Source organism: Mytilus galloprovincialis, chromosome 2 (assembly GCF_965363235.1).
Source record: "Mytilus galloprovincialis chromosome 2, xbMytGall1.hap1.1, whole genome shotgun sequence".
Taxonomy (NCBI): domain Eukaryota; kingdom Metazoa; phylum Mollusca; class Bivalvia; order Mytilida; family Mytilidae; genus Mytilus; species Mytilus galloprovincialis.
The window spans coordinates 31541346-31566223 of NC_134839.1; the positions used below are offsets into that span (position 1 = coordinate 31541346).

Below are 24878 nucleotides of genomic sequence, written 5' to 3' on the forward strand. Positions count from 1 at the left end.
TTCTTACTTTATAAGTATATATGTAAGTATTGAATCCTAACTATACCAATAGATACTGGTTGTAATTTGATATTTCAGGGATCTCCATGGCCTGTTTAACGATGGCGCCCCGCCATCGTTCAAATGTCTTGCGCCATCGTCAAATGACTTGCGCCATCGTTAAATTGTTTTGCGCCATCTTTAAATTGTCTTCCGCCATCGTTCAAAACTTCATCGTTTTTTGTAGCCCGACGCCATTTTTTTATCAATTATAATCAAATGCATGTAATTGCACAATCCTTAGGCTTTTTATGTTATAATCCAATACAGTTCTACACCTGAGGGATATCCGGATTAAGATTGCTAATCACTTGTACCTGAGCTTGTATACAGGTAGATCAACAAACCAGACAGGAGAATACTATCTGAGGATAGACGATCCATTTGCCGAATTAATAATCAACTAAGTTTCAGCAAATGATTATGATAATTAAGATTAAATAAATAAATTAATAATCCAGTTACAAAGAAAACAGTTTTACAAGTCGAACACGTGCTTTATTTTGACTTACACAATCAGCATCCCCCTTTTCTTAAGAAGTACAAAATAAGACGCAAAACAGTAAATATTATTTCATCGCAAATAACTCGAGTACTGCTGTAACGATAATTTAGAATTACTTTAAAAGTTTAAAAGTAAAAACTTAAATATTTCCTGTAAAGAAATATCGTATCGTAATTCCGAATTCATTTCGTATATTACAATCAAATTGATACATCCGCGTTTCTGGTTTCTATTCAGACTCGAATTTGCCAGATAAAGTCATTAAAAACCTTTTCATTTGTCAACGTTTGCTTTACAAATCTCTTTAACCTTTTACATAACCCGTACGAATCGTTTTGTTGTTGCTGCAAATCAGTCATACCGGTAATGAGTTCTGAATTTGACAGTGTCCATGAAAAATAAGCTCCACATCATATGATTTTTAACCCCCATAACAATTACCAAAAATACAAGAAATCTACATGGGGACCTTCATGACAGCTTTTGGTCATTCTCGACTAAGGGGGGACCATGAAGACTTGGCATTTGAATGGTTAAAAACGGCAATAAATTAAAATATTGATACTTCTAATTCTATAATGAAAATTCAAATAAATATAATTAAAATAAGCAATTAAGCAATGAATTAGCATGTTCACCATTCCTTGTATGGAGGGATAAAATACTTCCGATCGCGCTACACTGTACAGCGTAGACACGGTTTGTAATGGTGAAAGTTCCTCCATCGTTCAATTTTCATCCATGGAGATCCCTGTATTTTGAAGAAAGCATGTCAAGTTATCCCTATAACAGGGACATATTCTAAATCTATATTACCTCGTTTCTAAGACACTTCTTGTTTGGTCTCCTCCACACAGTTTGTCTATCCCTCCACTACAGGAGCACCCACTACTTCCAGTTCCTAGGTAGTATTTACTTTGACCACCAGTGCCAGTCCAGTAAAATTTCCCATATCCAATAAACTTCAATTAAAAACTGGTACATAAAAACAGATCTTTGAATATACGGTAGGTCAAAATTTCATGTGTTAGGCATATTTGATTGGCTGTTTGCTGTATTGTAACAAGTCAATGATAACTATTGACTTACATGTGTATTATAACAGTCATAGTTGATTGGCTGATAGTAATATTGTGACATGCCAATGTTGTCCACTGACTTACATGTGTATTATAACAGTCATAGTTGATTGGCTGATAGTAATATTGTGACATGCCAATGTTGTCCACTGACTTACATGTGTATTATAACAGTCATAGTTGATTGGCTGATAGCAGTATTGTGACATGCCAATGTTGTCCACTGACTTACATGTGTATTATAACAGTCATAGTTGATTGGCTGATAGCAGTATTGTGAGACTTTAGTAGAGATATTGAGTTATGTTTGTACTATAACACCCATATTTGATTGGCTGGTAGAAATACTGTGACACATCAAGGTAAACTATTGACTAACATGTGTATTATAAACAGTCATATTTGATTGGCTGATAGTAATTTTGTGAAACATCAGTAGAGAGACTTTTGACTTACATGTGTATTATAACAGTCATATTTGATTGGTTGATAGCAGTATTGTGACACATCAGTAAGACCATCCACTTGTTGACTGGATGCATTATTATAGGTAACAGTTTCTGTGACTGTTCCCTCAGTTACTGTTGGGTCCTCATGGTCATGGCCTACAACTGTTACTCCTATAAACAAATATCAGAAGATGTAAATCTTAATTTAGTAATTCAACATGCATTTTATAGAAACTCTATTTCAAGCTTAGGGTATTAAAGATTGGAACATTTTCATGGGTAGTACATTTGGCTTGTTTAGCGATTAGAAAAAAAAATCATTAAAAAATACCCCTTTGATTAATTTAAGAGATACCTGTATAATTTGAAAACAATTTTAGTATTAAGCTGAATTTTGTCACCAAATGACCTCAGATCTGCTCTGAATAACCTTCCGACTTCAAAGCAAAAATCCCTTTTTAATTATGCTGCCAAAGTTTACAGGAAATTGTGTGATTTTATGTAATGGCTGAAAATTTTGCATACAATGTAAATACATCTATTGTATTTCAAGCTTTGCCTTCATGAAAGACAGGTTATATTGTTGCAGATTGAGTAGTTAGATAAATCATAACATACCATGTCCTGGAACTATCTCCATATCACAATAAACAATGTAAGGTTTTGTATCGGTACTTGGGTAGATCATAAACTCTCCACTTTTTTGGAAACCATTCTTGTAAACCTCCTCACAATCTTTAGGTAAGTCTAAAACAAAAATACAGTTCTAAAAAATATTATGTTGATAAACAGTGGCTGGCTGTGTCATAAATATTCATTACCATAGGCGGATCCAGGGGGGCCCTGGAGGGCCCGGGCCCCCCCTTTAGTGGGAAAAATTTGGTTGATTATATAGGGAATCATTGAAGCATGACTGGATCGGGGCCTCCCTTAGGTCAGTCAGCGGGCCCCCCCTTAGGAAAAGTTCTGGATCCGCCACTGATCACATTACATTACATGAACAAATAGGATACCATAGATTATTGTCTTTAGCTGAAATGGAAGAAATGTGGAAGTGTCTAGACAGATATTTGGAAAATATTTTTTTGTTTAACTAAACTGTATTATCTGGACCATTAACAAATATTTTAGTCAGAAAATACATCTATAAACTTACCAAAAGGTGTAGGACCACATCGTACATCACCAACAGTTGCAGTGGCTGTTGCCCCAGGGGTAGATTGACCACCAAGGTTTAACTTTATTATAGGCATAACATTTGTATCTGTTACTATTCCATAGTCATATGCAACCATTGGTCCTGAAATATAAAGAAATAAGCATAACATTTGTATCTGTTAGTATTCCATAGTTGTATGCAACCATTGGTCCTGAAATATAAAGAAATAGGCATAACATTTGTATCTGTTAATATTCCATAGTTGTATGAGACAATTGGTTCTAAAATGTAAAGAAATAGGTACCATCTAACTAGATTTTGACAATCCTTGATTAGAACAGCATTTAATACATGCTACATGGTTACTTCATTGTCATTTCAACTTTTGAAGATAAACATATCATTTGCCATCATACCAAATCTCCTTATATTAATAATTGATGCATAATAAATATTATACATCAACAGTCAAAATAATAAAATCCAAAAACAAAATTCAAAACGAAAAGTTCCAAATCAAATGGCAAAATCAAAACTCATACACATCAAACTTAAAAATCTTTCACTGTAAAGTCATATGGCTATGTCAATATCATATGACTATGTCAATATCATATGACTATGTCAATATCATATGACTATGTCAACATCTAATGACTATGTCAATATCTAATGACAAATGATAATATATAATGACATATGTCATACCTACATATACTCTTATCTACAATCAACATAACAAATATTGCACATCTGAGATACATGATGAATCATTAGATTTGTATGTCTTCTGCAGCAGACTTTCCTGTATGTTTGAAATAGGATTTATTTGAATATTTGTCTCACTTATTGTTCTTCAATGTTTATTCAAATTAAAAGCTATTACCTTTACCAAATTTTGTATGTTAATTCATTATACCTTTAGCATCACAATGACAATTGGTTCCAGGTGGACAGGTTCCAGTCAGAACACATGCACATCCAGTCACATCAGACTGGAAACCAGTACCAAAACTTGACGACTGGACTCCTCCATAAGTTGTGTAGAACCCATCAGCTGGAGAGTTATTATTAATGAGAGCAGTCTCTTTACATTCATATTGTATTCCCTGTTGATAAATACATACACATTGCAATCAATATAAGATGAAGTAACATCAGTATATACAGAGATTAACAAAGGAACCAACTTAAAATTTTACAAATCAACTTGATCTGTAACGGTTATTATACATCATTGACTTTCAAATATTTAGCTTTGAGTGTTCCTGATTAAGGTGAATTCATCAAACCGCTTGGGAGGAACAAATTCATAAAGTGTTGTTTATCATTTTTTTGGAAGATTTTTACAAGAATCCCAAATCCTAATCTTAAATTTTACATTAAATCTTTTATAATGGAAAACAAGAAAGAAAAGGCACTTTTTTACTTACTAATAAATTTGTTCATGTTTTGTGAAACTCTACAAGAGATATTGTAACCCTGCGCAAATTGTCATACTGTTGGCATTCATGTTTCATGTTGGTTCGAACAGAGCCAATAAATAAATCTATATTTAAACGTTGCTGGACTAATCAGTTTAAATAATTATAACCAATTAGCTGTATTTTGACAAGTTTTAGTATGGTTATTCTCAATGTAATTACCTGTGAGCAGAATCCTGATTGCTTGGTCAGAACATTTATTTGCTCAGGTGTGACATCTGGATATACAATATCTGTGACCTGTGACCCTGGTCCTGTTTGTCCTTCAACCTTAATGCTGTCAGGCTGTCCTGGTATCTAAATAATAAAGACAATTGTATGATGAAGCCTAACATAATGTCAACGTTTTAAGACAGGTATAACAGAAATTTAGCATTATTTATGATCCATGATATTGGGGTGTAGGTAAGATAAGCCATGCCAGACAGATATATGTTCACCTAACAATTAATCATTTCATACAATAATAAACAGCTGCGCCACAAGTGCATGATACACCCATCGTCTTGTGCGTGAAGTTTTAGGCAAGAATCATAAATAGTTTCAGAAAAAAACTCAATCACTCTAAAATAAAGTTTTGAATCTTCATCAAAAAGTATACAGATCTTTAAATTAATATAAATAAGAAGTGTGTAAAGTTTTAAACAATAATTATAAACTGTTTTTGAGATATAGCGCTACATGTGAAACCCCACCACCTCTTTTTTTTTAAAAAAACCTCAATAACTCTAAAAGACAATCATGTACATTTTACAATCATTAATTTATAAATTAAACTGAGATGACTTACTAATAACTTCTAAAAACTAACCTAATCACAAACAAGAATGTGTCCCAAGTACACGGTTGACCCGCACTATTATTTTCTATGTTCAATGAACCGTGAAAATGGGATAAAAAATCTAATTTAGCATTAAAATTAGAAAGATCATATCATAGGGAATATGTTGTTAGATTTGAAATGTAATTCCAAATTGTTGGGTTTCTTTTATTTATTATTACTGAATCTATTTATTTTATTTCATTTATCATACTTTTAATTACTATTTTTGAGTATTTGCGCGTATGTAATGTTGCGCTCATAAACATTGTAATATTTCCCGTTTTTTAAGTTTTATGATGTTTCGCTTTTGACGTACATTATGTTGTCTAGTTTTTATTCATTGCAAGTTAATAATTATTCAGAGAAATATCAGTATTTTATAGAGAGATCATAATCGGTAAGAGATATTAATGTACCCTTTTAAGAACAATATTTATTTAAAGAAGAAATATTAAGAATTGTAAAAGTATTTATAAATTAATATTTATTTTAATTTACTTTTTAATTTAACAAGTTATTTATTAAGAGTGAAAGGAAGTGAATCGTATTGTTTGTTTAGTATTATGTTTTTAGTGTTTTAATTTCAATTTATTTTTACTTACGATGTATTTAATGTGTATTTGTATTTTTATTGTAGAGAATCGGTTGTTACGATACTAACAGTATACGAAGCCAAACTTATATGTTTTGATGAATAAAGATACTTGTGTAGATTAAACCGCATACTCGACTTACTGCCTTATTTGATGTGATCCGTTACACATGTTTACTAAGTTTTAAGTTGATTGGACTTCAACTTCATCAAAAACTGACTCAAAAACTGACTCAACCAGAAACTTTAACCTGAAGTGGGACAGAGGGACGAACGAACGGACTGACAAACGAACTGACAAATGAATGGACGAACAGACCAGAAAACATAATGCTCATAAATTGGGCATAAAAAATGGGGCACAAAAAAGGTCAAAAAGGTAGAGTGAACCCTGTCTGCCAGATATATATACCTTGCAATATGATTCAATATAACAAATTTAGTTGAAAAAAAAATTAATGTGTTGAAAAATTCAAGTCACTGAACCGTGAAATAAGATTTGGACACTACATAAATTAGACAGAAATATCAGATCATAAATTCTAAACTGAGATGACTTACTAATAACTTCTAAAAACAAACCTAATCACAAAAAAGTAAACTTAAATTTAAAGTTAAATACATATATATATATATAAAGTGATAAATACTCACAATTGTAATACCGATACTAGGGTCTGTTTTAAAATCACATGTGACCTCAAAGAATTCCACACCACCTGCACCATCTGGGTCTACAGCATATTTATTTCCTCTGTATTTGGCAGAGTTTGTAATGGCTTTGTTTACTTTAATATCATGGCAGTCTTTGTACAAATCTGAAAATAAAATCCAATATTCAATTTAATTGATTAAGTAGATGAATGGATATAAATACATTGCATGTTGTCAAATTCATCTACTATCAGGTTGAGACAATTAAGGATGTTTGCTCCTCTACTTTTTGAATTTTTGCCAGATTTTCGGAATCCTCTGGTTTTATCCATGTATTAACATTAAAAAAATTTGCCCACTAACCCCTACTTTTCTTTTCATATTTTTATTACATATTATTTGAAAAGCCATATTTCAAAATCTTATGAAATCCTTGTTATTTTTTCATAGTTTTTTAAACAAAAAAGGTACCAATGTTAAGTGAAAGAAAAATCTAGAGAGAATTATTTCCCGCCAAATTTTCAACGGCTTATATCTCGTAAACAAGCACACGGACCCTCCATTTTTTTCTGCTTTTTTATTTTCTTTATTTATATACTTTTAATTTATAACAGTCTTTTAAAAAGCTTGTTATTTTTAAACAGAGTAGCGAACATCCTTAAGCTGTACTTTGGTCTTTCTATGTTGGTGGATTGCTGCCTCATTTATGCCCCTCCTATTACAATAAGATACAACATTTCATTGTAATAAGAAATGAATGAAATCTCAAATTACAATGATACTAAATTGACATGAGGATTAGTTGCTAAACCTACCATAACATTTGAGTTACAATGAGATACTAAATTGACCCCAGGATTGGTCACTTCACCTACCATAACATTTGAGTTACAATGATAATAAATTCACCCCAGGATTGGTCACTTCACCTACCATAACATTTGAGTGGTCCAACATGAACTTTCCTGTCTGCTGTGGATGTATCTAATATAACTGATATAACTGGTAAACTACTCTGAACTTTTACAAATCCACCATGAATCTGTCCATCTGAACAAGAACAGGCACCTTCTTTACACTGAATGGTTCCTATTAAAATAAATAATCTTATTACTGGTCTTCCTAAACATTTTTCTTTTACCTAATTAGAATCGGTCAGTTGCACTTTGAATTATCTATTTTTTAAATCTGTAAATTAGTAACTTTTTTCTAATTTGAAATGCATCTAGTTTTAAGTATAACAGCTGTTTTGTTCTAATCTTTATTGTTATATTTTCATTTATATAGGAATGAAATGCTGATAATGAATATACAAAAAAAACTGTTTTTCATGTATTCAATCCCATGTAATAATGGCCCTTTTAAAGAATTACTAAGCTATTACTCTCAATACAGTTGATTTTATATAACACAACAGTTAATTCAGTCCTCAAAATCTAAAACCATGGGTAAGAATATTTAAAGATTGATTGATTGATTGATTTTAACTTCACTTTCAAATGTTTACATTACACAGCACTTACTACACTTACAATTTCTATCTTTCAACTGTTGAAATATTCATCAGATTTTTGTAAAACTATGAATTTAGACAAAAAATTTGATAAATTTGACTTTTTAGTATTTTAAAATAGTTAAGCTTCTTGGTAAAGCACAGTACCCCATAACCTGTTTTTTTTTATGTATGTCAGATAATATCTCATGAGAGCTTACAGTGAGTGTATTTTTTATAGCCCTGCAGACATGTAACCAAGAATGTTGTTCTCTAAAGGTTTTCTGAATAAAAATAAAATTTAAGACAAAAACAACAGACTTTTTTAATATAAAAGGAATAAAAGAACAGTATTTATGAAAATGAACTACATTTACCATCTTCAGTTACAACCCACTCATCATAGGATCCCCGTTCTGTTGGAGGCTGAGCGCCATTACATAAAACATAAACTTCCTGTTCACAAAACACAGCCTCGCTAACTACAACTTTCATGTACTCCAGAATATAAACAAAGTAGTCCACTACAATCATTCCACCTTCCTCAGGCACTGGATTAGTCTCTTTTTTAGGATATATGGTCTGTTAAAAGTAAGGGCATTAAAAGCTAGGAATTTTAAATACCAAATGTTATCTCACTGTATAGGTTTAATTCAAATCATTTTGTCAACAGGGTGACACTACATATAAACAATATACTATGAACATTTTTTTTCTAGTGGTAGTCAAGCTGTCTATCCCTAAATTCATCCCAGACAGTCTCTACAATGGACTTACTTTAAGTATTACTTATTGTAAACTTGATCACGTACTGAACATGTATGAAATATTTGCCACTGGATGTTAAGCAACACACAATTAATCAACCATATGTACATTTAAGGAATGACTGTAATATTTTTTCTGTCTATGAAGCAATAACATAAAAAATGTGGTGCATACTGAATAACGCGCGTAGCGGATTATTTAACAGTGTGCATCACATTTTTTATGTTATTTCGAATAGACAGAAAAAATATTACAGTCATTTCTTATAATTTAATTCTAAATTCCATTTTAAACCGTAGAAAACCATGAAAAAATGTTGATGACGTCACGGTCACATGACTAAATTATGTCTATGGGGTCATAACAAAATAACGTCAGCCAATCAGAAGACGTGTTACATCCAAAATTAAATTATTTCATTATAATATGAACCTATGATAGTTGAAAAAAAAGTGTTTCAACTTTTCAAGTTGCGGCCTTCAGAAAAATTAAGGAACAGAAAGTAAATGCCTATGAAATGAGGTTTAAAATACAGAATCAACCTTTGAAAGACCTATGAAACTATATTCATTAAATTTTTCTTTAAAATAAATCAGTTATTTCGTTTTTTCCCATACTTTTAACATACCACAATTCCTGCTGGTGGATGAGCCAGTATTTCACAGAAAATAGGGAAAGGGGGATTTCCCTTGTCATATCCATCTGGATCAATATAAACTGTATCTGATGGCTGTGGAGAATTAGTTGATTCACGTCTTGCTTGACAAGAACCAAACACACCTACAATTTAAGAAGGAAAAAAAGCGCTAACACAAATATAACATTTTGCATAATTCATTTTTTTAAACACATATGAAAAATAGTATTAATTTAATAATAATTATATATAATCATCGATTCTTATTCAACCTGTAGAAAACAGAAGCACGTTCATTTGTTAGTATCATTTATTTCCAAATTATAGACTATAGTAATAATAAGACTGTTTTTGCCTTAAGATTTTGTAAATGCGATTAGAAATTTGTTATAGCATAAGAATTATTTTCTTTTTCACTAGTCATATTCTCACAAAACAGGTCTCTTACATGTCATGTGTGTTTTCATAATAAAATACAATCACTACAATTAGCAACAAATAAAAGCAATCAACTAAGGGGAGACAACCGAATATTTAATTTGGAGGTGATGTCAATTTATTGAGAAAGACATGTAGAATTTCTAAAATATATTTTGCAAATTTGAAAATTTATGGAAAGATATATTTCACTTCAGAATGATAACAAACAAGAATGTGTCCTCAGTACACGAATGCCCCACTCGCACTATCATTTTCTATGTCCAGTGGACCGTGAAATTGGGGTAAAATCTCTAATTTGGCATTAAAATTAGAAAGATCATATCATAGGGAACATGTGTACCAAGTTTGAAGTCAATTGGACTTCAACTTCATCAAAAACTACCTCGACCAAAAACTTTAACCTGAAGCGGGACAGACAGACGAACGGACGAACGAACGAACGAACGGACGAACGAACGAACAGACGGACGGACGAACGAACATACGCACAGACCAGAAAACATAATGCCCCTCTACTATCGTAGGTGGGGCATAAAAACAAAGGACCTCTCTGTCTCATCTCTAAAAAGAATAATAAACTGAAAGGATAAAGGTTTATTTTGACACCTCACAATTAGGTCAACTTTGACTTACACTTTTCCCCACCGTTCACATATTTTATTATGCACTCTCTGGTTTTTGTGAATAATTTTAAACCATGTCTGTTTTCGATGAATTTGGGTGTTTTATGATAAACTATGTTGAACTTGGAATTGATTAAGATTTGTTGAAATTTTTTTTTTTTTTTTACACTCAGGGCAGTTTTAAATAGCACATTACCAAAGACTTTGTGGTGAACTTAAAATGTCTTACTTGGTAAAACTTGTGATTAACTAACCTATATTATAATCACTACATTTAAGAGACGAGACTTCATATGAAGCAGATCTTGATGGTTGTTGAGGATTTACAGGATCTATGGTCATACAAACTTCACAAACAGGAAGACGAGATTTATCTCGAATCATTCCCCCATCTGATCGCTGTTGTCCATCTTGAATTGCACAGTTACATTCATTTACTTCTCCGTTAAGACTAGCACAAGTTCCTGTTACACCACATGCACACATGTCTTCTCCGTTTGATCCAGCAAAACCTAAGGGAATTAGTATTTCAATATGTACAATGAAGAATTATCAAGAAAATTAGTATTCAATAAATAGTCATGGAAATTAATACCAAAATGCTATAAATTTCAATTAAACCACCCCCACCCTGTTTTCCCACCAAAAACTAAAAAGTGCCATTTATAAAGTGTCTGTTATCATCTTATAATTCTTTTGAACAAAGGAGGAAACAGATCTCTTCATAAGCAGGATTTGGAAAGTAAATAATACTTATCTAAAAGAAAACAAAAAACAGAAAGAACTCTCTGTCTAAAATACTTAGTGACCTATGAACCTCTTCTATCTTTTCGCAGTATACTTTACATGAAAAGGTCCTTGAAGATTCTTCCTACAATTTTGTGTATTTATCTTAATTGAAACCAAATCTGCTAAGTCTAAAAAATTAATATTTTGTTTCCAACAAAATCCACAATAATTAGTACCCAACAAATATTAATGAATCTAGTGCATATATATGTAGCAAAATAGAGAAGTTTTGCATTTTTGTTGTCAAAGAATAATTAACTTCAAGAAAGTAGTGATTTGTGATTTCAAAATAATTTATCCTAATTTTAGGCAAAACTGATTGGTTGTTGTTTGCTTAATATCTAGCGGCAAAATGTTTCATGTACTACAAAAAAATATAACTTTAAAAAATTATATGTATAAAAACATTCGTAAATAACCTGGTTGTTTGTTTCCATCACATGTGTCATAGTGGACACGGTCTGTAACAGGGGCATTGACACAGTTATACACAAGTTCCTGAACACATGTCTTGGAGTTATCAATCAGAGCCTACAATATACAATACAAAAGGTGAACATGTGTCATAATGGACACAGTCTGTAACTGGCGCATTGACACAGTTATAGACAAGTTCCTGAACATACGTCTTGGAGTTATCAATCAGAGCCTACAATATACAATACAAAAGGTGAACATAATGGACACAGTCTGTAACTGGCGCATTGACACAGTTATAGACAAGTTCCTGAACATACGTCTTGGAGTTATCAATCAGAGCCTACAATATACAATACAAAAGGTGAACATGTGTCATAATGGACACAGTCTGTAACTGGCGCATTGACACAGTTATAGACAAGTTCCTGAACATACGTCTTGGAGTTGTCATTAAGCGCCTACAATATACAATACAAAAGGTGAACATGTGTCATAATGGACACAGTCTGTAACTGGCGCATTGACACAGTTATAGACAAGTTCCTGAACATACGTCTTGGAGTTGTCAATAAGCGCCTACAATATACAATACAAAAGGTGAACATGTGTCATAATGGACACAGTCTGTAACTGGCGCATTGACACAGTTATAGACAAGTTCCTGAACATACGTCTTGGAGTTGTCAATAAGCGCCTACAATATACAATACAAAAGGTGAACATGTGTCATAATGGACACAGTCTGTAACTGGCGCATTGACACAGTTATACACAAGTTCCTGAACACATGTCTTGGAGTTATCAATCAGAGCCTACAATATACAATACATATGGTGAACATGTGTCATAATGGACACAGTCTGTAACTGGCGCATTGACACAGTTATAGACAAGTTCCTGAACATACGTCTTGGAGTTGTCATTAAGCGCCTACAATATACAATACAAAAGGTGAACATGTGTCATAATGGACACAGTCTGTAACTGGCACATTGACACAGTTATAGACAAGTTCCTGAACATACGTCTTGGAGTTGTCAATAAGCGCCTACAATATACAATACAAAAGGTGAACATGTGTCATAATGGACACAGTCTGTAACTGGCGCATTGACACAGTTATAGACAAGTTCCTGAACATACGTCTTGGAGTTGTCAATAAGCGCCTACAATATACAATACAAAAGGTGAACATGTGTCATAATGGACACAGTCTGTAACTGGCGCATTGACACAGTTATACACAAGTTCCTGAACACATGTCTTGGAGTTATCAATCAGAGCCTACAATATACAATACATATGGTGAACATGTGTCATAATGGACACAGTCTGTAACTGGCGCATTGACACAGTTATACACAAGTTCCTGAACACATGTCTTGGAGTTATCAATCAGAGCCTACAATATACAATACATATGGTGAACATGTGTCATAATGGACACAGTCTGTAACTGGCGCATTGACACAGTTATAGACAAGTTCCTGAACATACGTCTTGGAGTTGTCAATAAGCGCCTACAATATACAATACAAAAGGTGAACATGTGTCATAATGGACACAGTCTGTAACTGGCGCATTGACACAGTCATAGACAAGTTCCTGAACATACGTCTTGGAGTTGTCAATAAGCATCTACAATATACAATACAAATGTCACCAGCCAGTATCTTTCACCTCCAGAATAAGCCACATTCTTCTCAATACACCTTATCGCTAATCCCAGCTGACCCGGCCGCTTGAACTTTTGACGCATACAACAATCACTTTTCCATTGTGGCGTCAGATATTTTGTCAAATTATATCAAAATTATAGAAAACTTCATTGGCTCTAACTCAAAATATAGACAATTTTCAGGGGATCTTAAAATTTTTTAACAGCTTCCGAAATACTTATTTTTAACCTTTTTCAGCTGGACCAAAAAATCACTACTTTACTTTAAAATTCACGAATAAAAAATTTTCAGTGTAATTTTATCCCCCTACTTGCTATTTGAGACATAAAACATGTAGAAATAAATTTGGAACGGGTATAAAAAGATTAGCTAGTAACACACTGTCCACATTAGGGACTATATTCATGGACAACGAAAAATCAAGGGACGATAACTGTGTACTCAGACCAACTGGATGAGTTGAACTGATTTATTCATACTTAATTAACTGGTTAACAGTTATCCAATGGATACAAGTTTCAAGCCACTTCCTCCTGGTTTATATAACTTACCTGTACTTGTTCCTTAGTTATTCCATTGCCATAGTTTATATCAAAACATTTAGTAATTGGGTCTGTGCCATCAGGAGATTCAGTGCCATTGGTATTAGTGCCTTAACATAAAAAAAGATATGGCATGATACACAGGTGAAATAAAACTTTAAATTAACATGATCACATACCGGATAACTTGATCCAATTCCCACGTTGGATCCAGATTTTACCTACCCACTGTATGCTTTTTTCATGTTATAGCTCCTGGGGATATGGATCCCTCTGTGGATTTGAAAAGGAATATTAAGTGTGGATCATATGGCATCAATAAAACAGATTTTTAAATGATAAAGTAATAGCAAGCTGATTGTAAATCAGGTTGTATGGCCTCAAATTCTAAAGTTTTGAGGCCCAATGAATATTAATTTGTGCATATCAACTGAGGACAAAGTCTGAGGTAGATCAACTCCCTTTAGCCAATATATCATTGTAAGGACCTCATACAAAGGCTGCAATAGTAATTTTATTATTTTTTATATATTAAGTCTTTTAATAACTTGATACTATTACCTCACAAAGGATTAAAGTTTCTATTTTTAGATATTTGAACAAAAAAACAACTGCAATATCACTTTTCTATCTGCCATTTTTAGTGTTCCTTTGAAAATAAAGTTGAACATGTGACTCTTTCTGAACGATAATAATATAAGCCTGTCCTATTCCTTATATAGTGGAAAAAAGTAAGATATAATATTAATAAATAATCAATCAACAGCAATTTTAAAAATATTGAGCAACATTTTATTACTTTGAGTGTTTCAATTTTTGCTTGAAACATTTCAAACTGTCCTTTGCTGAATCGTAGGTTTAAATATGTATTTCAAATATTTTTTTCAAATGAGTTTTTTTATGTTCATTGCATATGATTACAACAATACTTGTGAATAGTTAATACAAACCTGGTAAGATTGGAATCTCTGTTTTAGGGAATTGACATGTGACCTTGAAAGATTCCACACCACCAGCGCCATCTGGGTTGATTGTGTATTCACCATTCCTAACCATGGCCTCATTTTCAAACCGATGAAAGTACATATAGGCAAACAGATCACTGCATGTAGGGAAAGTGTCTGTAATGATAAGTAAAAAGAAGGTTTATTTAGAAATGCAGATCACAGGATGTGTCAACGTATATTTGTTCCACCTAACAGATGTTCCACTAGACTGTGAACATGGGGTAAAAACTCTTTTTTCGGCATTAAAATAAGAAAGATCATTTCAGGTCAAGGTAGTTTATTTAGGAAAAAGAATAAGAATATTTACAAATCACAGTATGTAGGGTAGGTGTCTGGTATTTGTAAGTAAAATATATATCTGGTACAAAACATTGTTTGTTTTTTTATACACTAGATGTGTTAAAATTATAATAACAGGTTTTATCAGAGGGTAGAATTACTGTGCAAACAGACGAAGAGAACTTTTTCTTTCCTTTTTCTTTATGATATCAAAAACTTATATGGTCTAGGTGAATATTCTTAAACTTACTATGTGGGTTTTGCCCATTGTTGAAAGCCAAACATTGACTTATAGTTAAATACTTTTACTTCATTTGATTTCATGTGGAGAGTTGATTCATTGGCAATCGGCAATGTGGTACAGTGAAACTTCTCAAAACCGGCCGCCCGTCGGACCACGGGATTCGGCCGGTTTTCAGGGGTGGCCGGTTTGTTGAATTTGAAATATACAAGAGTTACTTCCCTTCAATATAAGAGTTACTTCCCTTCAATATGTGTGCATTTGTTTTTGTTACCATGTATTGTACCTCAATCATAAAGTTTGTTTTGTTGTGTAATTTAGCTTTGTATTCTAAATTGATTATGAAATAAATATTAAAACATCATTTGTATCTTTATTATTTTTTATTTTGCAGGAATAACAAATAAAATGCAACTGTATAACAAAACAGTTTAAATATCGATATATTATGTTATTGACTTGTTTCACTTTTACTAATCATCGGTACCATACGATAATTATGCATTCCTAAACTAACAATACACAAACAATATAACTGCCCTTTTTATAATAATAAAAACATATCTACAATATATTTACATTTTGATTTGAAAGATAATTTGCCTAACAATTTTTTTTTTAAATAAATAAATAAAGTAGTCAAGCTAAAACATTTAATCAAAATTAACAATCATCCTTGATTAGCGTGGGTGAAGATCAAAATCTCTCAACCGATAATTTAATCGGGTATTGATTTGACATTGACAGGTAAACACTACTCAGTGGCCATGCAGGTGTCTAATTGACCGGATTAACTTGTTTGTTTATACAACAGTATTATATATGGACTAATGATCACAAATGAGAAGGCCGGTTTTATGAGGTGATATTTTATTGATTTTGATTACACAAATACACAAATTACGGCCGGTATCCGGTTTAAAGGGGTGGCCGGTTTTATAAGGTTACCTGACCGTTTATTTACATACATGCCGGCCGGGACTTGAGGTTTTGACCGGTATGAAGGGAGAACCGGTATTAAGAGGGACCGGTTTAGAGAAGTTTCACTGTATACATTTTGTTTTTATATAAATGTTAACATCCTATTATGATATGTATATATAATGCCACAAAACCATATCCAATAATATTCACTAAAGATTAACTGATTGTTGTTCTTACCATAACATTTCAATGGTCCTACATTGATCGATGGTCCAAAACCTTTCACCTCAGCAGCAGGAAGGTCATCTTTCAAAATCAGGTTACCCACATCTTCTCTATAAATGTAAATAATTACGAGAAACTTTTTTTTAAAATAAGTTTAATCTGAAAAAGAAAATCTCTCATCAAATAAATATAAGTAAAAACGCCCAGTTTATTTGAGGAAATATTGAATCACTTGTATTTCTTAATAGACAATTTTGATGATGAATAAAAATCAATAAAAAAGTAAAGTTTATCTGATCTAATTTATTGGCTATTAACGTACTTCACATGTTAACTGTTTGATAGACTCATTAAAAGCCTTCATTACACTGGAAGATATATTTTTTTCATAACATTATAGAAAATGGCAACTGTGCCTTTTGAATTTATGCAATTTTGGCTGATCACCAGTTAAGAATGTCATCATGAGAAATGTGGGCTTGCAATTCAAAATCTTTCACAATTCTACAATTTTTAGTGCAGTTACACAATGTAAAGTGAACAGAATCTGTATATTTTTATGAAAAGGTTGTTTGTTACCTTTTCTGTGCATCATTTTTATCACAATTACAGAGTGATCCAGCACCACCATCACATGATCCTGTCAGAGCACAAGCACATCCATCTTTGGTACCATTACCATTGAAGTAAGAATGGGCGTCTCCTTCTATATCATACCACTCAATGTTAGGAGCACCACCTACAATTAGCACAAGTATGATATTTATTATCACAAAAAATGTTGAAATCTGTTTCTCTGTTTCTCTATAAATGATTTTTAAATGATATAAAGACTCTTTTTCTAATGATCTGCAAAAACATATTCATTTTATCTGACTTTAATAGGCATAGTTGCCTTTTTATGATTTAAAAAAAATAGAAATTCAGAGGAAAGCAAGTAAATTTGATGTCATTATTGGGTTTTGACCAATGAATAACTGATTTCAACAAATCAAAACAAAAGTAATCAATAAGTCATGAAAGTGATAAATCAAGTAAGAAAAAGAGAACACCATTTATCGAAAAATTGCCATTTACAAAACTTATTTTATCTATACTGAACTGACCTTCAAATATTGGTGAAGTTGTGCATTCAAATGACATGGCCTGTGTACAAAACACTGATCTCTTGCGTAGTTTTTGAAATTGTAGTGCAGATACATAGTAATAATTCAGTACCAATGACCCTTCCAAGGTTTCCTGTGATTAAAGTAAGGTAATACTAATAATAGAATCTATATTGTAAAAAGAAAAGGAGTATTAATTTATTCATATTCTTTTTTATAACCAGTAGAACTTGTAATTAAAAAGCTTCTAACATTTATAGATTAATATACAATTTACTTACATAATTTTCGTTTTCATGATGTATAATTGTAACGCCATGTGGAGGTTCCTTTACCATTACACACTGAGCAGGGAAAGGTGCAACATTTTCTGGAATGGAAATTACATATTTATAACACCATTAAACAAACATTATACAATGTACTTGGTATTAGGATTTTTGAAATGTAAATGTACATAAATGTTTTACTTCGATTATCAATCATCTTTCAAAGTCATACAGATTTTTCTCTAATAGGCATATGTCACAATAGAGCTCCAATTAAACAGTATACCAGAGTCAAGTAACAGAGGTCTATGTGGATCTAGACTATCAATTAAATACATGTAAGTTATAATACATCCCTGTGATACAAGCTGCAGTAACTTTATATTATACCTGTATCTACAGAGTCAAAAGCTAGAGATCAATCTGGATCTATCATGTAGGTAAAATAAATACATTTGAGCATGGTCCCATCCTTATCAATTACACAGTATAGTATACCTATATCCACAGAGTCAATACTAAATAGGTGGAGGTCGATCTGAATCTATCTAGTAGGTATACGTCACATTACCCAATCAACTTCTATGGATTCATTACCATTTATGTGATATACTAATTTTTGTTGATCGCATGGGTAAAGGTGAACTACGAATTTAAATGGTCAACAAGTACAAATCTTGTAGTGCAGACTTTTTCAAAAATAAAAAATTAAATATCTACGAAAATAATATTTTTGCTACCGGTAAATACTAAACACATGAAAATTGGGACCCTTGAAAATTAAATGAATCCACAGTATATTGTATATTATACCAGAGTCATTAGGTAGAGGTCCATTGGAATATATCTAGTAGGTATAAGACACACTACTTAACCACAGTATATTACACTAGTATCTATAGAGTCAATAGGTAGAGATCTATCTAGATATATCTGGTAAGCATAAGTCACATTACCTAAGCAACTATATACTATATTCTAACATGACGTCCTTCAAACGCTTTAAGTACACACCCGTGGTAAAATATGAATATATTGCAATGACGTTAGAATGTAAGCATTTTACGGGAAAATACACGCTTGTGGATCCGAAAATCATCACAAGGAAACATGCACAAATGATGCTAAAATGTGGCAAAAGCCCTATATTGTACATCATATAAGACATATAAATAAATTATCATTCAAATTCATCCAAAACTGTCTAAATACATTATTTTAAATAGTTTAAGCATGTCACTAATGCAGTTTGCTCCGTTCTTTTACGCTAGTTTATTAGTGCGTTTATTTATGGGAACGGCAAATATTTGCCTACACCTAGAGCGCTTCGATCCAAAAGAATTGCCGTATGTGTCCTATCAGAATCGAAATAATTCATGGGGGCTTGAATATATCTAGATTTTACCACGGGTTGTCCCTTTATGCCGATATTTTACCCCTCGCTATCGCTCAGGGGTAAAATATTTGTCATAAAGGGCCAACCCGTGGTAAAATCACGATATATTCAAGCCCCCATGAATTATTTCTTAATTATACCTGTATCTACAGCATCGATTGCTGAGGGACCATCTGGGTCTATCCAGTAGGTATACGATACATCAGAACCTTTTTGTAGAAGAACTTCACAGTTTGCTTCAAAACCTGTAAATAATTCAAACATTTTAATGATAGTAGATTCATTCATAATCAGCAAATCTCAAAATAACTTTAAAGTTTATCAAGAAGGACAACATTAATTATAATACTGCAGAATTTATTTATAAATCTGTCAGAGTGTGTTATAACCTAAATGAGCCAAAACTCCATCTGAAAATAAACATTACTGATACTTTGACTGTTGAATACTTTTTAAATATTCAATCTTAAAAGGTAATGTTGTAAAGAGATTTAATTCTTTCCTCTGTCAGACATAAAGATCTGCCAACCTATAGGAAGACACAAATAATTTATTCATCAAATATGAAGCTGTTCACCATCTGTTGTTTAATGTTACTTTACTCTTTACTATATACTTTAAACTTCATCTTTGAAGATAGTTTGCACTTTTAATCATGCAATTTTAGAAAGCTAATTTTACAGTGAAGCACATGATTTGTTTGAAAATAAAGGAGACTCATTCTAGCTTATATTATTGATTGTTTATTGTCTTTATTAGCGACTTCCAGCTCTCTTGGCTATATCATAGAATTGAATTATGTGCTTACCAAACTCTCGTCTACTACACATCAATGGTCCTAGAGTTACAGTGGAATTTTTTCCTGGGTCTACTGATGTTACAGAACCCACAGGCAGATCTCCTTTGTTTGTCACTGGACCAAAGTCTTGTCGTTGAACTCCATCTACTGTGTCACAATTACATTGTTTGGTTTTATCAAAACATGTTCCTGTCAACCCACATGCACATCTTCCTGGCAGACCTCCAGGATAGTAATCTTTCACGTTACCATCTATATCTACAATCTGTGTGTTACCATTGGCCATGATTGGTGAGTCCTACAAAAATAGCAGGTGCTTGAAATCGTAATTTTCAGCAAGAACTGTTTTAATGCAGTCGTTACATTCTTGACAATTTGCAAAGATTAGCTTATAAAAAATGTAGGTTATTGGGGTTAAATTTTCCTAACACTACAGGGCGATAACTCTGTAAAAATCAGCTGAATATTTGAATTACACTAAATTGTTTAGGAAATAGTAAGCTTTTCAATTATCAAAAAGTGTTTGTCAAACTGCTATATATTCAATGAAATCTTTCAGATAAAGCGTGTGGTTCAAGTTTTTTGAAATTTTTATATTTTTGTCAAAGTGTCAAAATGTTAGGAAATTTAAACAAGCCAAAATTATTTTTAGTCATAGTTTTTGGTACCACATTAATATACATGATGTGCAGTAAAAATAAAACTAAGTTAAACATTAAGAATTACCAGACAATCATAAGTGACATCTTGTCTACAGAATGCTGATTTTTCAATAATTTTACTGATGTCTCCATTGTTCCCAGCATATTCAATAGGTGTATTAGGTGGAGTGGGACCTGGCCTGTGGCAAATAAGATAACTCAATTATTAACTTGTCTTAAATTATTATTTTTATTCTAAACAGTCTACACATAAAGTTCTTTAAATTTTTGCTCAATAAACAAAGTAAGATAGATATAGGAAGATGTGGTGTGAGTGCCAATGAGACAACTCTCCATCCAAATAACAATTTATAAAGGTAAACCATTATAGGTCAATGTACAGCCTTCAACATGGAGCCTTGGCTCACACCGAAAAGATGACTATTTTTAAGTAATAAATAACATTGATTTATTATTGTACATTGTAAACTTATTTTCATGTTTTTCATAGGTATTGATCATACACGAATTCAAATGTTCAATAAAGTTGAAATTTCTTATGGATTGTATGCCAACTATGAAATCAAGTATCAACTAAATATCTGTAACAAAGATCTATCATTGCTATTTAAGTTAACAGGAAGTTCATGACTGATGAATTTTAAAATGCATGACATTGCAAAAAAGCAAATTCAGGAAAAGGTGAAGGTCCAGTAAGGACTTATTTTGGCCTTAAACTTGATGTACATCTGCTGTTCAAATTTTGACATTTTTTAAACAATTTATTTGTTGTTCTCTAGAAAAATTGATTAAACATTTCATGCATTTTAAATAACACTTTAAAAATCAAACTTTTTTAACATTCCTTACTGATCGTGGACTATAACTGTGATGCCAACATGTGGATAGGATTCCATGTCACACTGGACCAAGATGGGGTTTGCTGGGCCATCAGGCCCATCAACATCTATAATCAGAGGTCCATCTTTCTTGATATTCCCACTAAACTTTGCTTCATAACAATCAATTGGAAATCCTTTAAAAAAAAGGGCATTATTATATTGTAATGTAATTTTACAAACAGGCTGAACCTTTTCAGTTGACACATAAAAGAGTACAATAACAAAAATCCTTGCAGTAAATAAATACAATAAAAGAACAAAATTTATTTGTTTAAGTGCCGAACAGACGTCATGCAGTGGACAATAAAATCAATTCTTGTAAATATGTAATTATATCAGGGGGTATTTAAACAATAAACATTTTTGTCTCCGCAGGCGTTTTACAAAAAGCCACAGCAAGATATATTATAAAATTATTTAAAAATAGCATATTGGAAAATGAGTGCTTGCATGATCAGAAAGAGACATTGCCATAGCATTTTACTTTTTAGGCAAAACTAGACATATTTCGAACAAAAATTTGAATTACCAAATGGTTTAGGTCCACATGTAACTGGTCCGAGGATGATGTCTATCTTCTCAGAGCCTGTCAATCCACCAATGTGGACTTTTCTAATAGGAAGCTGATCTTTCTCAATGATTTTTCCATCATCAATTTGTCCATATACTGTCCCATCGCACACACAGTTAGATTCAGGATTAGGGCAAGCACCAATCTGTCCACATACACACTATAAAATAACAAACAATTATAAATTAACTTAGATGTGGCATTAATATCATTGAAGTAGCTATCAAAGAACTATTTGTTGATTTTTTAAAACAAGAACATTTCAAAAGCAAATGTCAAGGCAGTAAGCTATTGATTGCTGTGCAGTACTGCAAATTTTGGATGCACACTGAAATGAATCTTTATCTGTAATTTTGAACATAATTCTGCCAATCAAGGAACACCTCCACATTTTATCACTTGTAATTCTTCTACCACTACTAACATTGTTCACAACATATCCTTGCAGTATATTGGTAATTTAAAGAAAACAAAGATAATTGAGTGTTGGAGTAAAGTTTGGAAAAGGACAGAAGAATTGAAAAATATATGGTTTCTAATTCAATCACAGATTATCTATTTACAATAGCTTTTAAGTGATTTTCTAATACAAATATCATATTAATACTCCAAATTGACAACAACACTTCAAATGGTCTGCAATTGTATTTGATATGGTATACATGTTTCGCCTGCAAGGCAGGTTTCATCAGGACAATTTTTATACAGAAATTAGTTACTGAAGTACTCAAAGTGGTACATTGAATTTGACGTCGTCATGGTGAGAGAAACACAATGAAAAGTGAAAGTAGCAATACAGAGTTGTAAATAGATAAGATAAATATAGAAAAATAAAGTTTGTTCACAATGTAACTTGAGTTGGTTTTACTTTTATGATACATGGCATTGTTCTAAAGGCTTGGTATCTAAATGGACAAGCGTCCCATGGTCCCTACCACTTTGCGAGGCTTCTTTTCCAACCTGGCCATTGTTGGATGTTACAATGGGAAAATTTTGGTCGCCGCTAATGGATAATAAAATGAGTCAAAAGGTGTTCTCTTGTATGTTATTTGGTTATTCTATATAATTTTTTAATCGTCTACTGTAGCTGGTCTGGTGTGGTAAATTTAGAGTTCATTTAATTATGATCAGCACCTGTGTGGTGTATGGCACGTTAATTTCTTTTGCTATCACTTATAGATATACATGTAAGGTGGTATTGGAAATCTTGGTCATCTTGGTTCAGTTGTTGTTTTTGTCGCATTTATGGCATATTCCTTGGTCCAATATCATATTAATACATGAAATGTATTTCAAATACAAAACTCTACTATACCTTTCCAGTTGTTTTAGCTCCTCCCCATGTGTAGTGTGAGTTGTTTTTTCTGTCGACCCAGTAATCATCACCATCTAACATCTTAGCCAAATAACGACACTTAGCACTGTAATAATATAACAAAAACATTGAATTGAAATATTAGGACAATCAAAAATTTTTAACTACAATATATTTTTTAAAGAATTTATTGGTGTATAAACTGGACCAAGTCACTCACATACATGTTTGTGAGTGACTTGGTCCAGTATATATGCCAATTGATAAATTCCTTAAAAAATATGTTTAATCCTTATAATTATCTAAGTTGGCGCTAAGGAATTTAAATTTCCCAATAGTAACCATGGTAACTTCTATCACATGTAAATTGTATATTTGTGTCATTGAATTGGCCTTGAATTTAAACCCTAATATTCAAATCATATAAGAATTATTGCTTTTTAAATACAATTTACTATTGGTAATAATATTTTTAAAGAACTCATTCATGGGATCATGGTACAATCATAACTTGAACAAACCTCATCAACTGAAAACAGAAACCGGAGTTATCTGCCACTGCCTCTATCTCAGATATTTGTTGTTCATACTCTACACTGTACTCAGGTTTGTTTCTGCTCACCTGGACCATCTCAGTTTTAGGATTCATGATGGTTACACCCATGTCAGGCATAAAATCACAATATACCTGTTGATTAGAAGAAAAAAAATACATTCTTTAAGTTTTAACCATTATTAAAGAACTTTAGTGAGCACACTCACATACCCCATGTCCACACATTGTCATTGGAGAAATTAAATAAGTGTAAGATAAAAAAAATTGTATAAGAAAAAATATTTTCCTGTCAATATGCACATCTACATAGTATGTCCTTATTATCTTCAAAATTTCATGAAATTCTGTTGTGTGGTTACACAGGAGTTGAGATGACAAACTGTTGCAAAAGTACATTGAAGCAAATAAGTTCACAGGGGCGTAACTCCTAGGAAAAAAATGAATCGTAATATCCTGTTGTTATGCACATCTA

At 32.2% G+C, this 24878-nt stretch overlaps 1 protein-coding gene across 1 annotated transcript in view; it reads right to left on the bottom strand.

Moving 5' to 3' along the window:
- LOC143063365 (uncharacterized) overlaps positions 1 to 24878 on the bottom strand; it is a 101069-nt gene that overhangs the window by 33416 nt on the left and 42775 nt on the right. The window contains exons 9-33 of the mRNA XM_076235480.1: positions 24372 to 24538; positions 23851 to 23956; positions 22494 to 22695; positions 21933 to 22098; positions 21148 to 21262; positions 20431 to 20719; positions 19763 to 19867; positions 18239 to 18327; positions 17958 to 18090; positions 17431 to 17590; positions 16864 to 16961; positions 15126 to 15296; positions 14185 to 14285; positions 11954 to 12065; positions 11000 to 11257; positions 9673 to 9824; positions 8654 to 8858; positions 7718 to 7873; positions 6785 to 6948; positions 4878 to 5012; positions 4151 to 4340; positions 3229 to 3372; positions 2691 to 2819; positions 2080 to 2243; positions 1361 to 1506 (exon numbers count right to left, since the gene is read on the bottom strand). Of these exons, the coding sequence (XP_076091595.1) occupies positions 1361 to 1506; positions 2080 to 2243; positions 2691 to 2819; positions 3229 to 3372; positions 4151 to 4340; positions 4878 to 5012; positions 6785 to 6948; positions 7718 to 7873; positions 8654 to 8858; positions 9673 to 9824; positions 11000 to 11257; positions 11954 to 12065; positions 14185 to 14285; positions 15126 to 15296; positions 16864 to 16961; positions 17431 to 17590; positions 17958 to 18090; positions 18239 to 18327; positions 19763 to 19867; positions 20431 to 20719; positions 21148 to 21262; positions 21933 to 22098; positions 22494 to 22695; positions 23851 to 23956; positions 24372 to 24538 (3857 nt within the window). The remainder of the gene's footprint in view (positions 1 to 1360; positions 1507 to 2079; positions 2244 to 2690; positions 2820 to 3228; positions 3373 to 4150; positions 4341 to 4877; positions 5013 to 6784; positions 6949 to 7717; positions 7874 to 8653; positions 8859 to 9672; positions 9825 to 10999; positions 11258 to 11953; positions 12066 to 14184; positions 14286 to 15125; positions 15297 to 16863; positions 16962 to 17430; positions 17591 to 17957; positions 18091 to 18238; positions 18328 to 19762; positions 19868 to 20430; positions 20720 to 21147; positions 21263 to 21932; positions 22099 to 22493; positions 22696 to 23850; positions 23957 to 24371; positions 24539 to 24878) is intronic.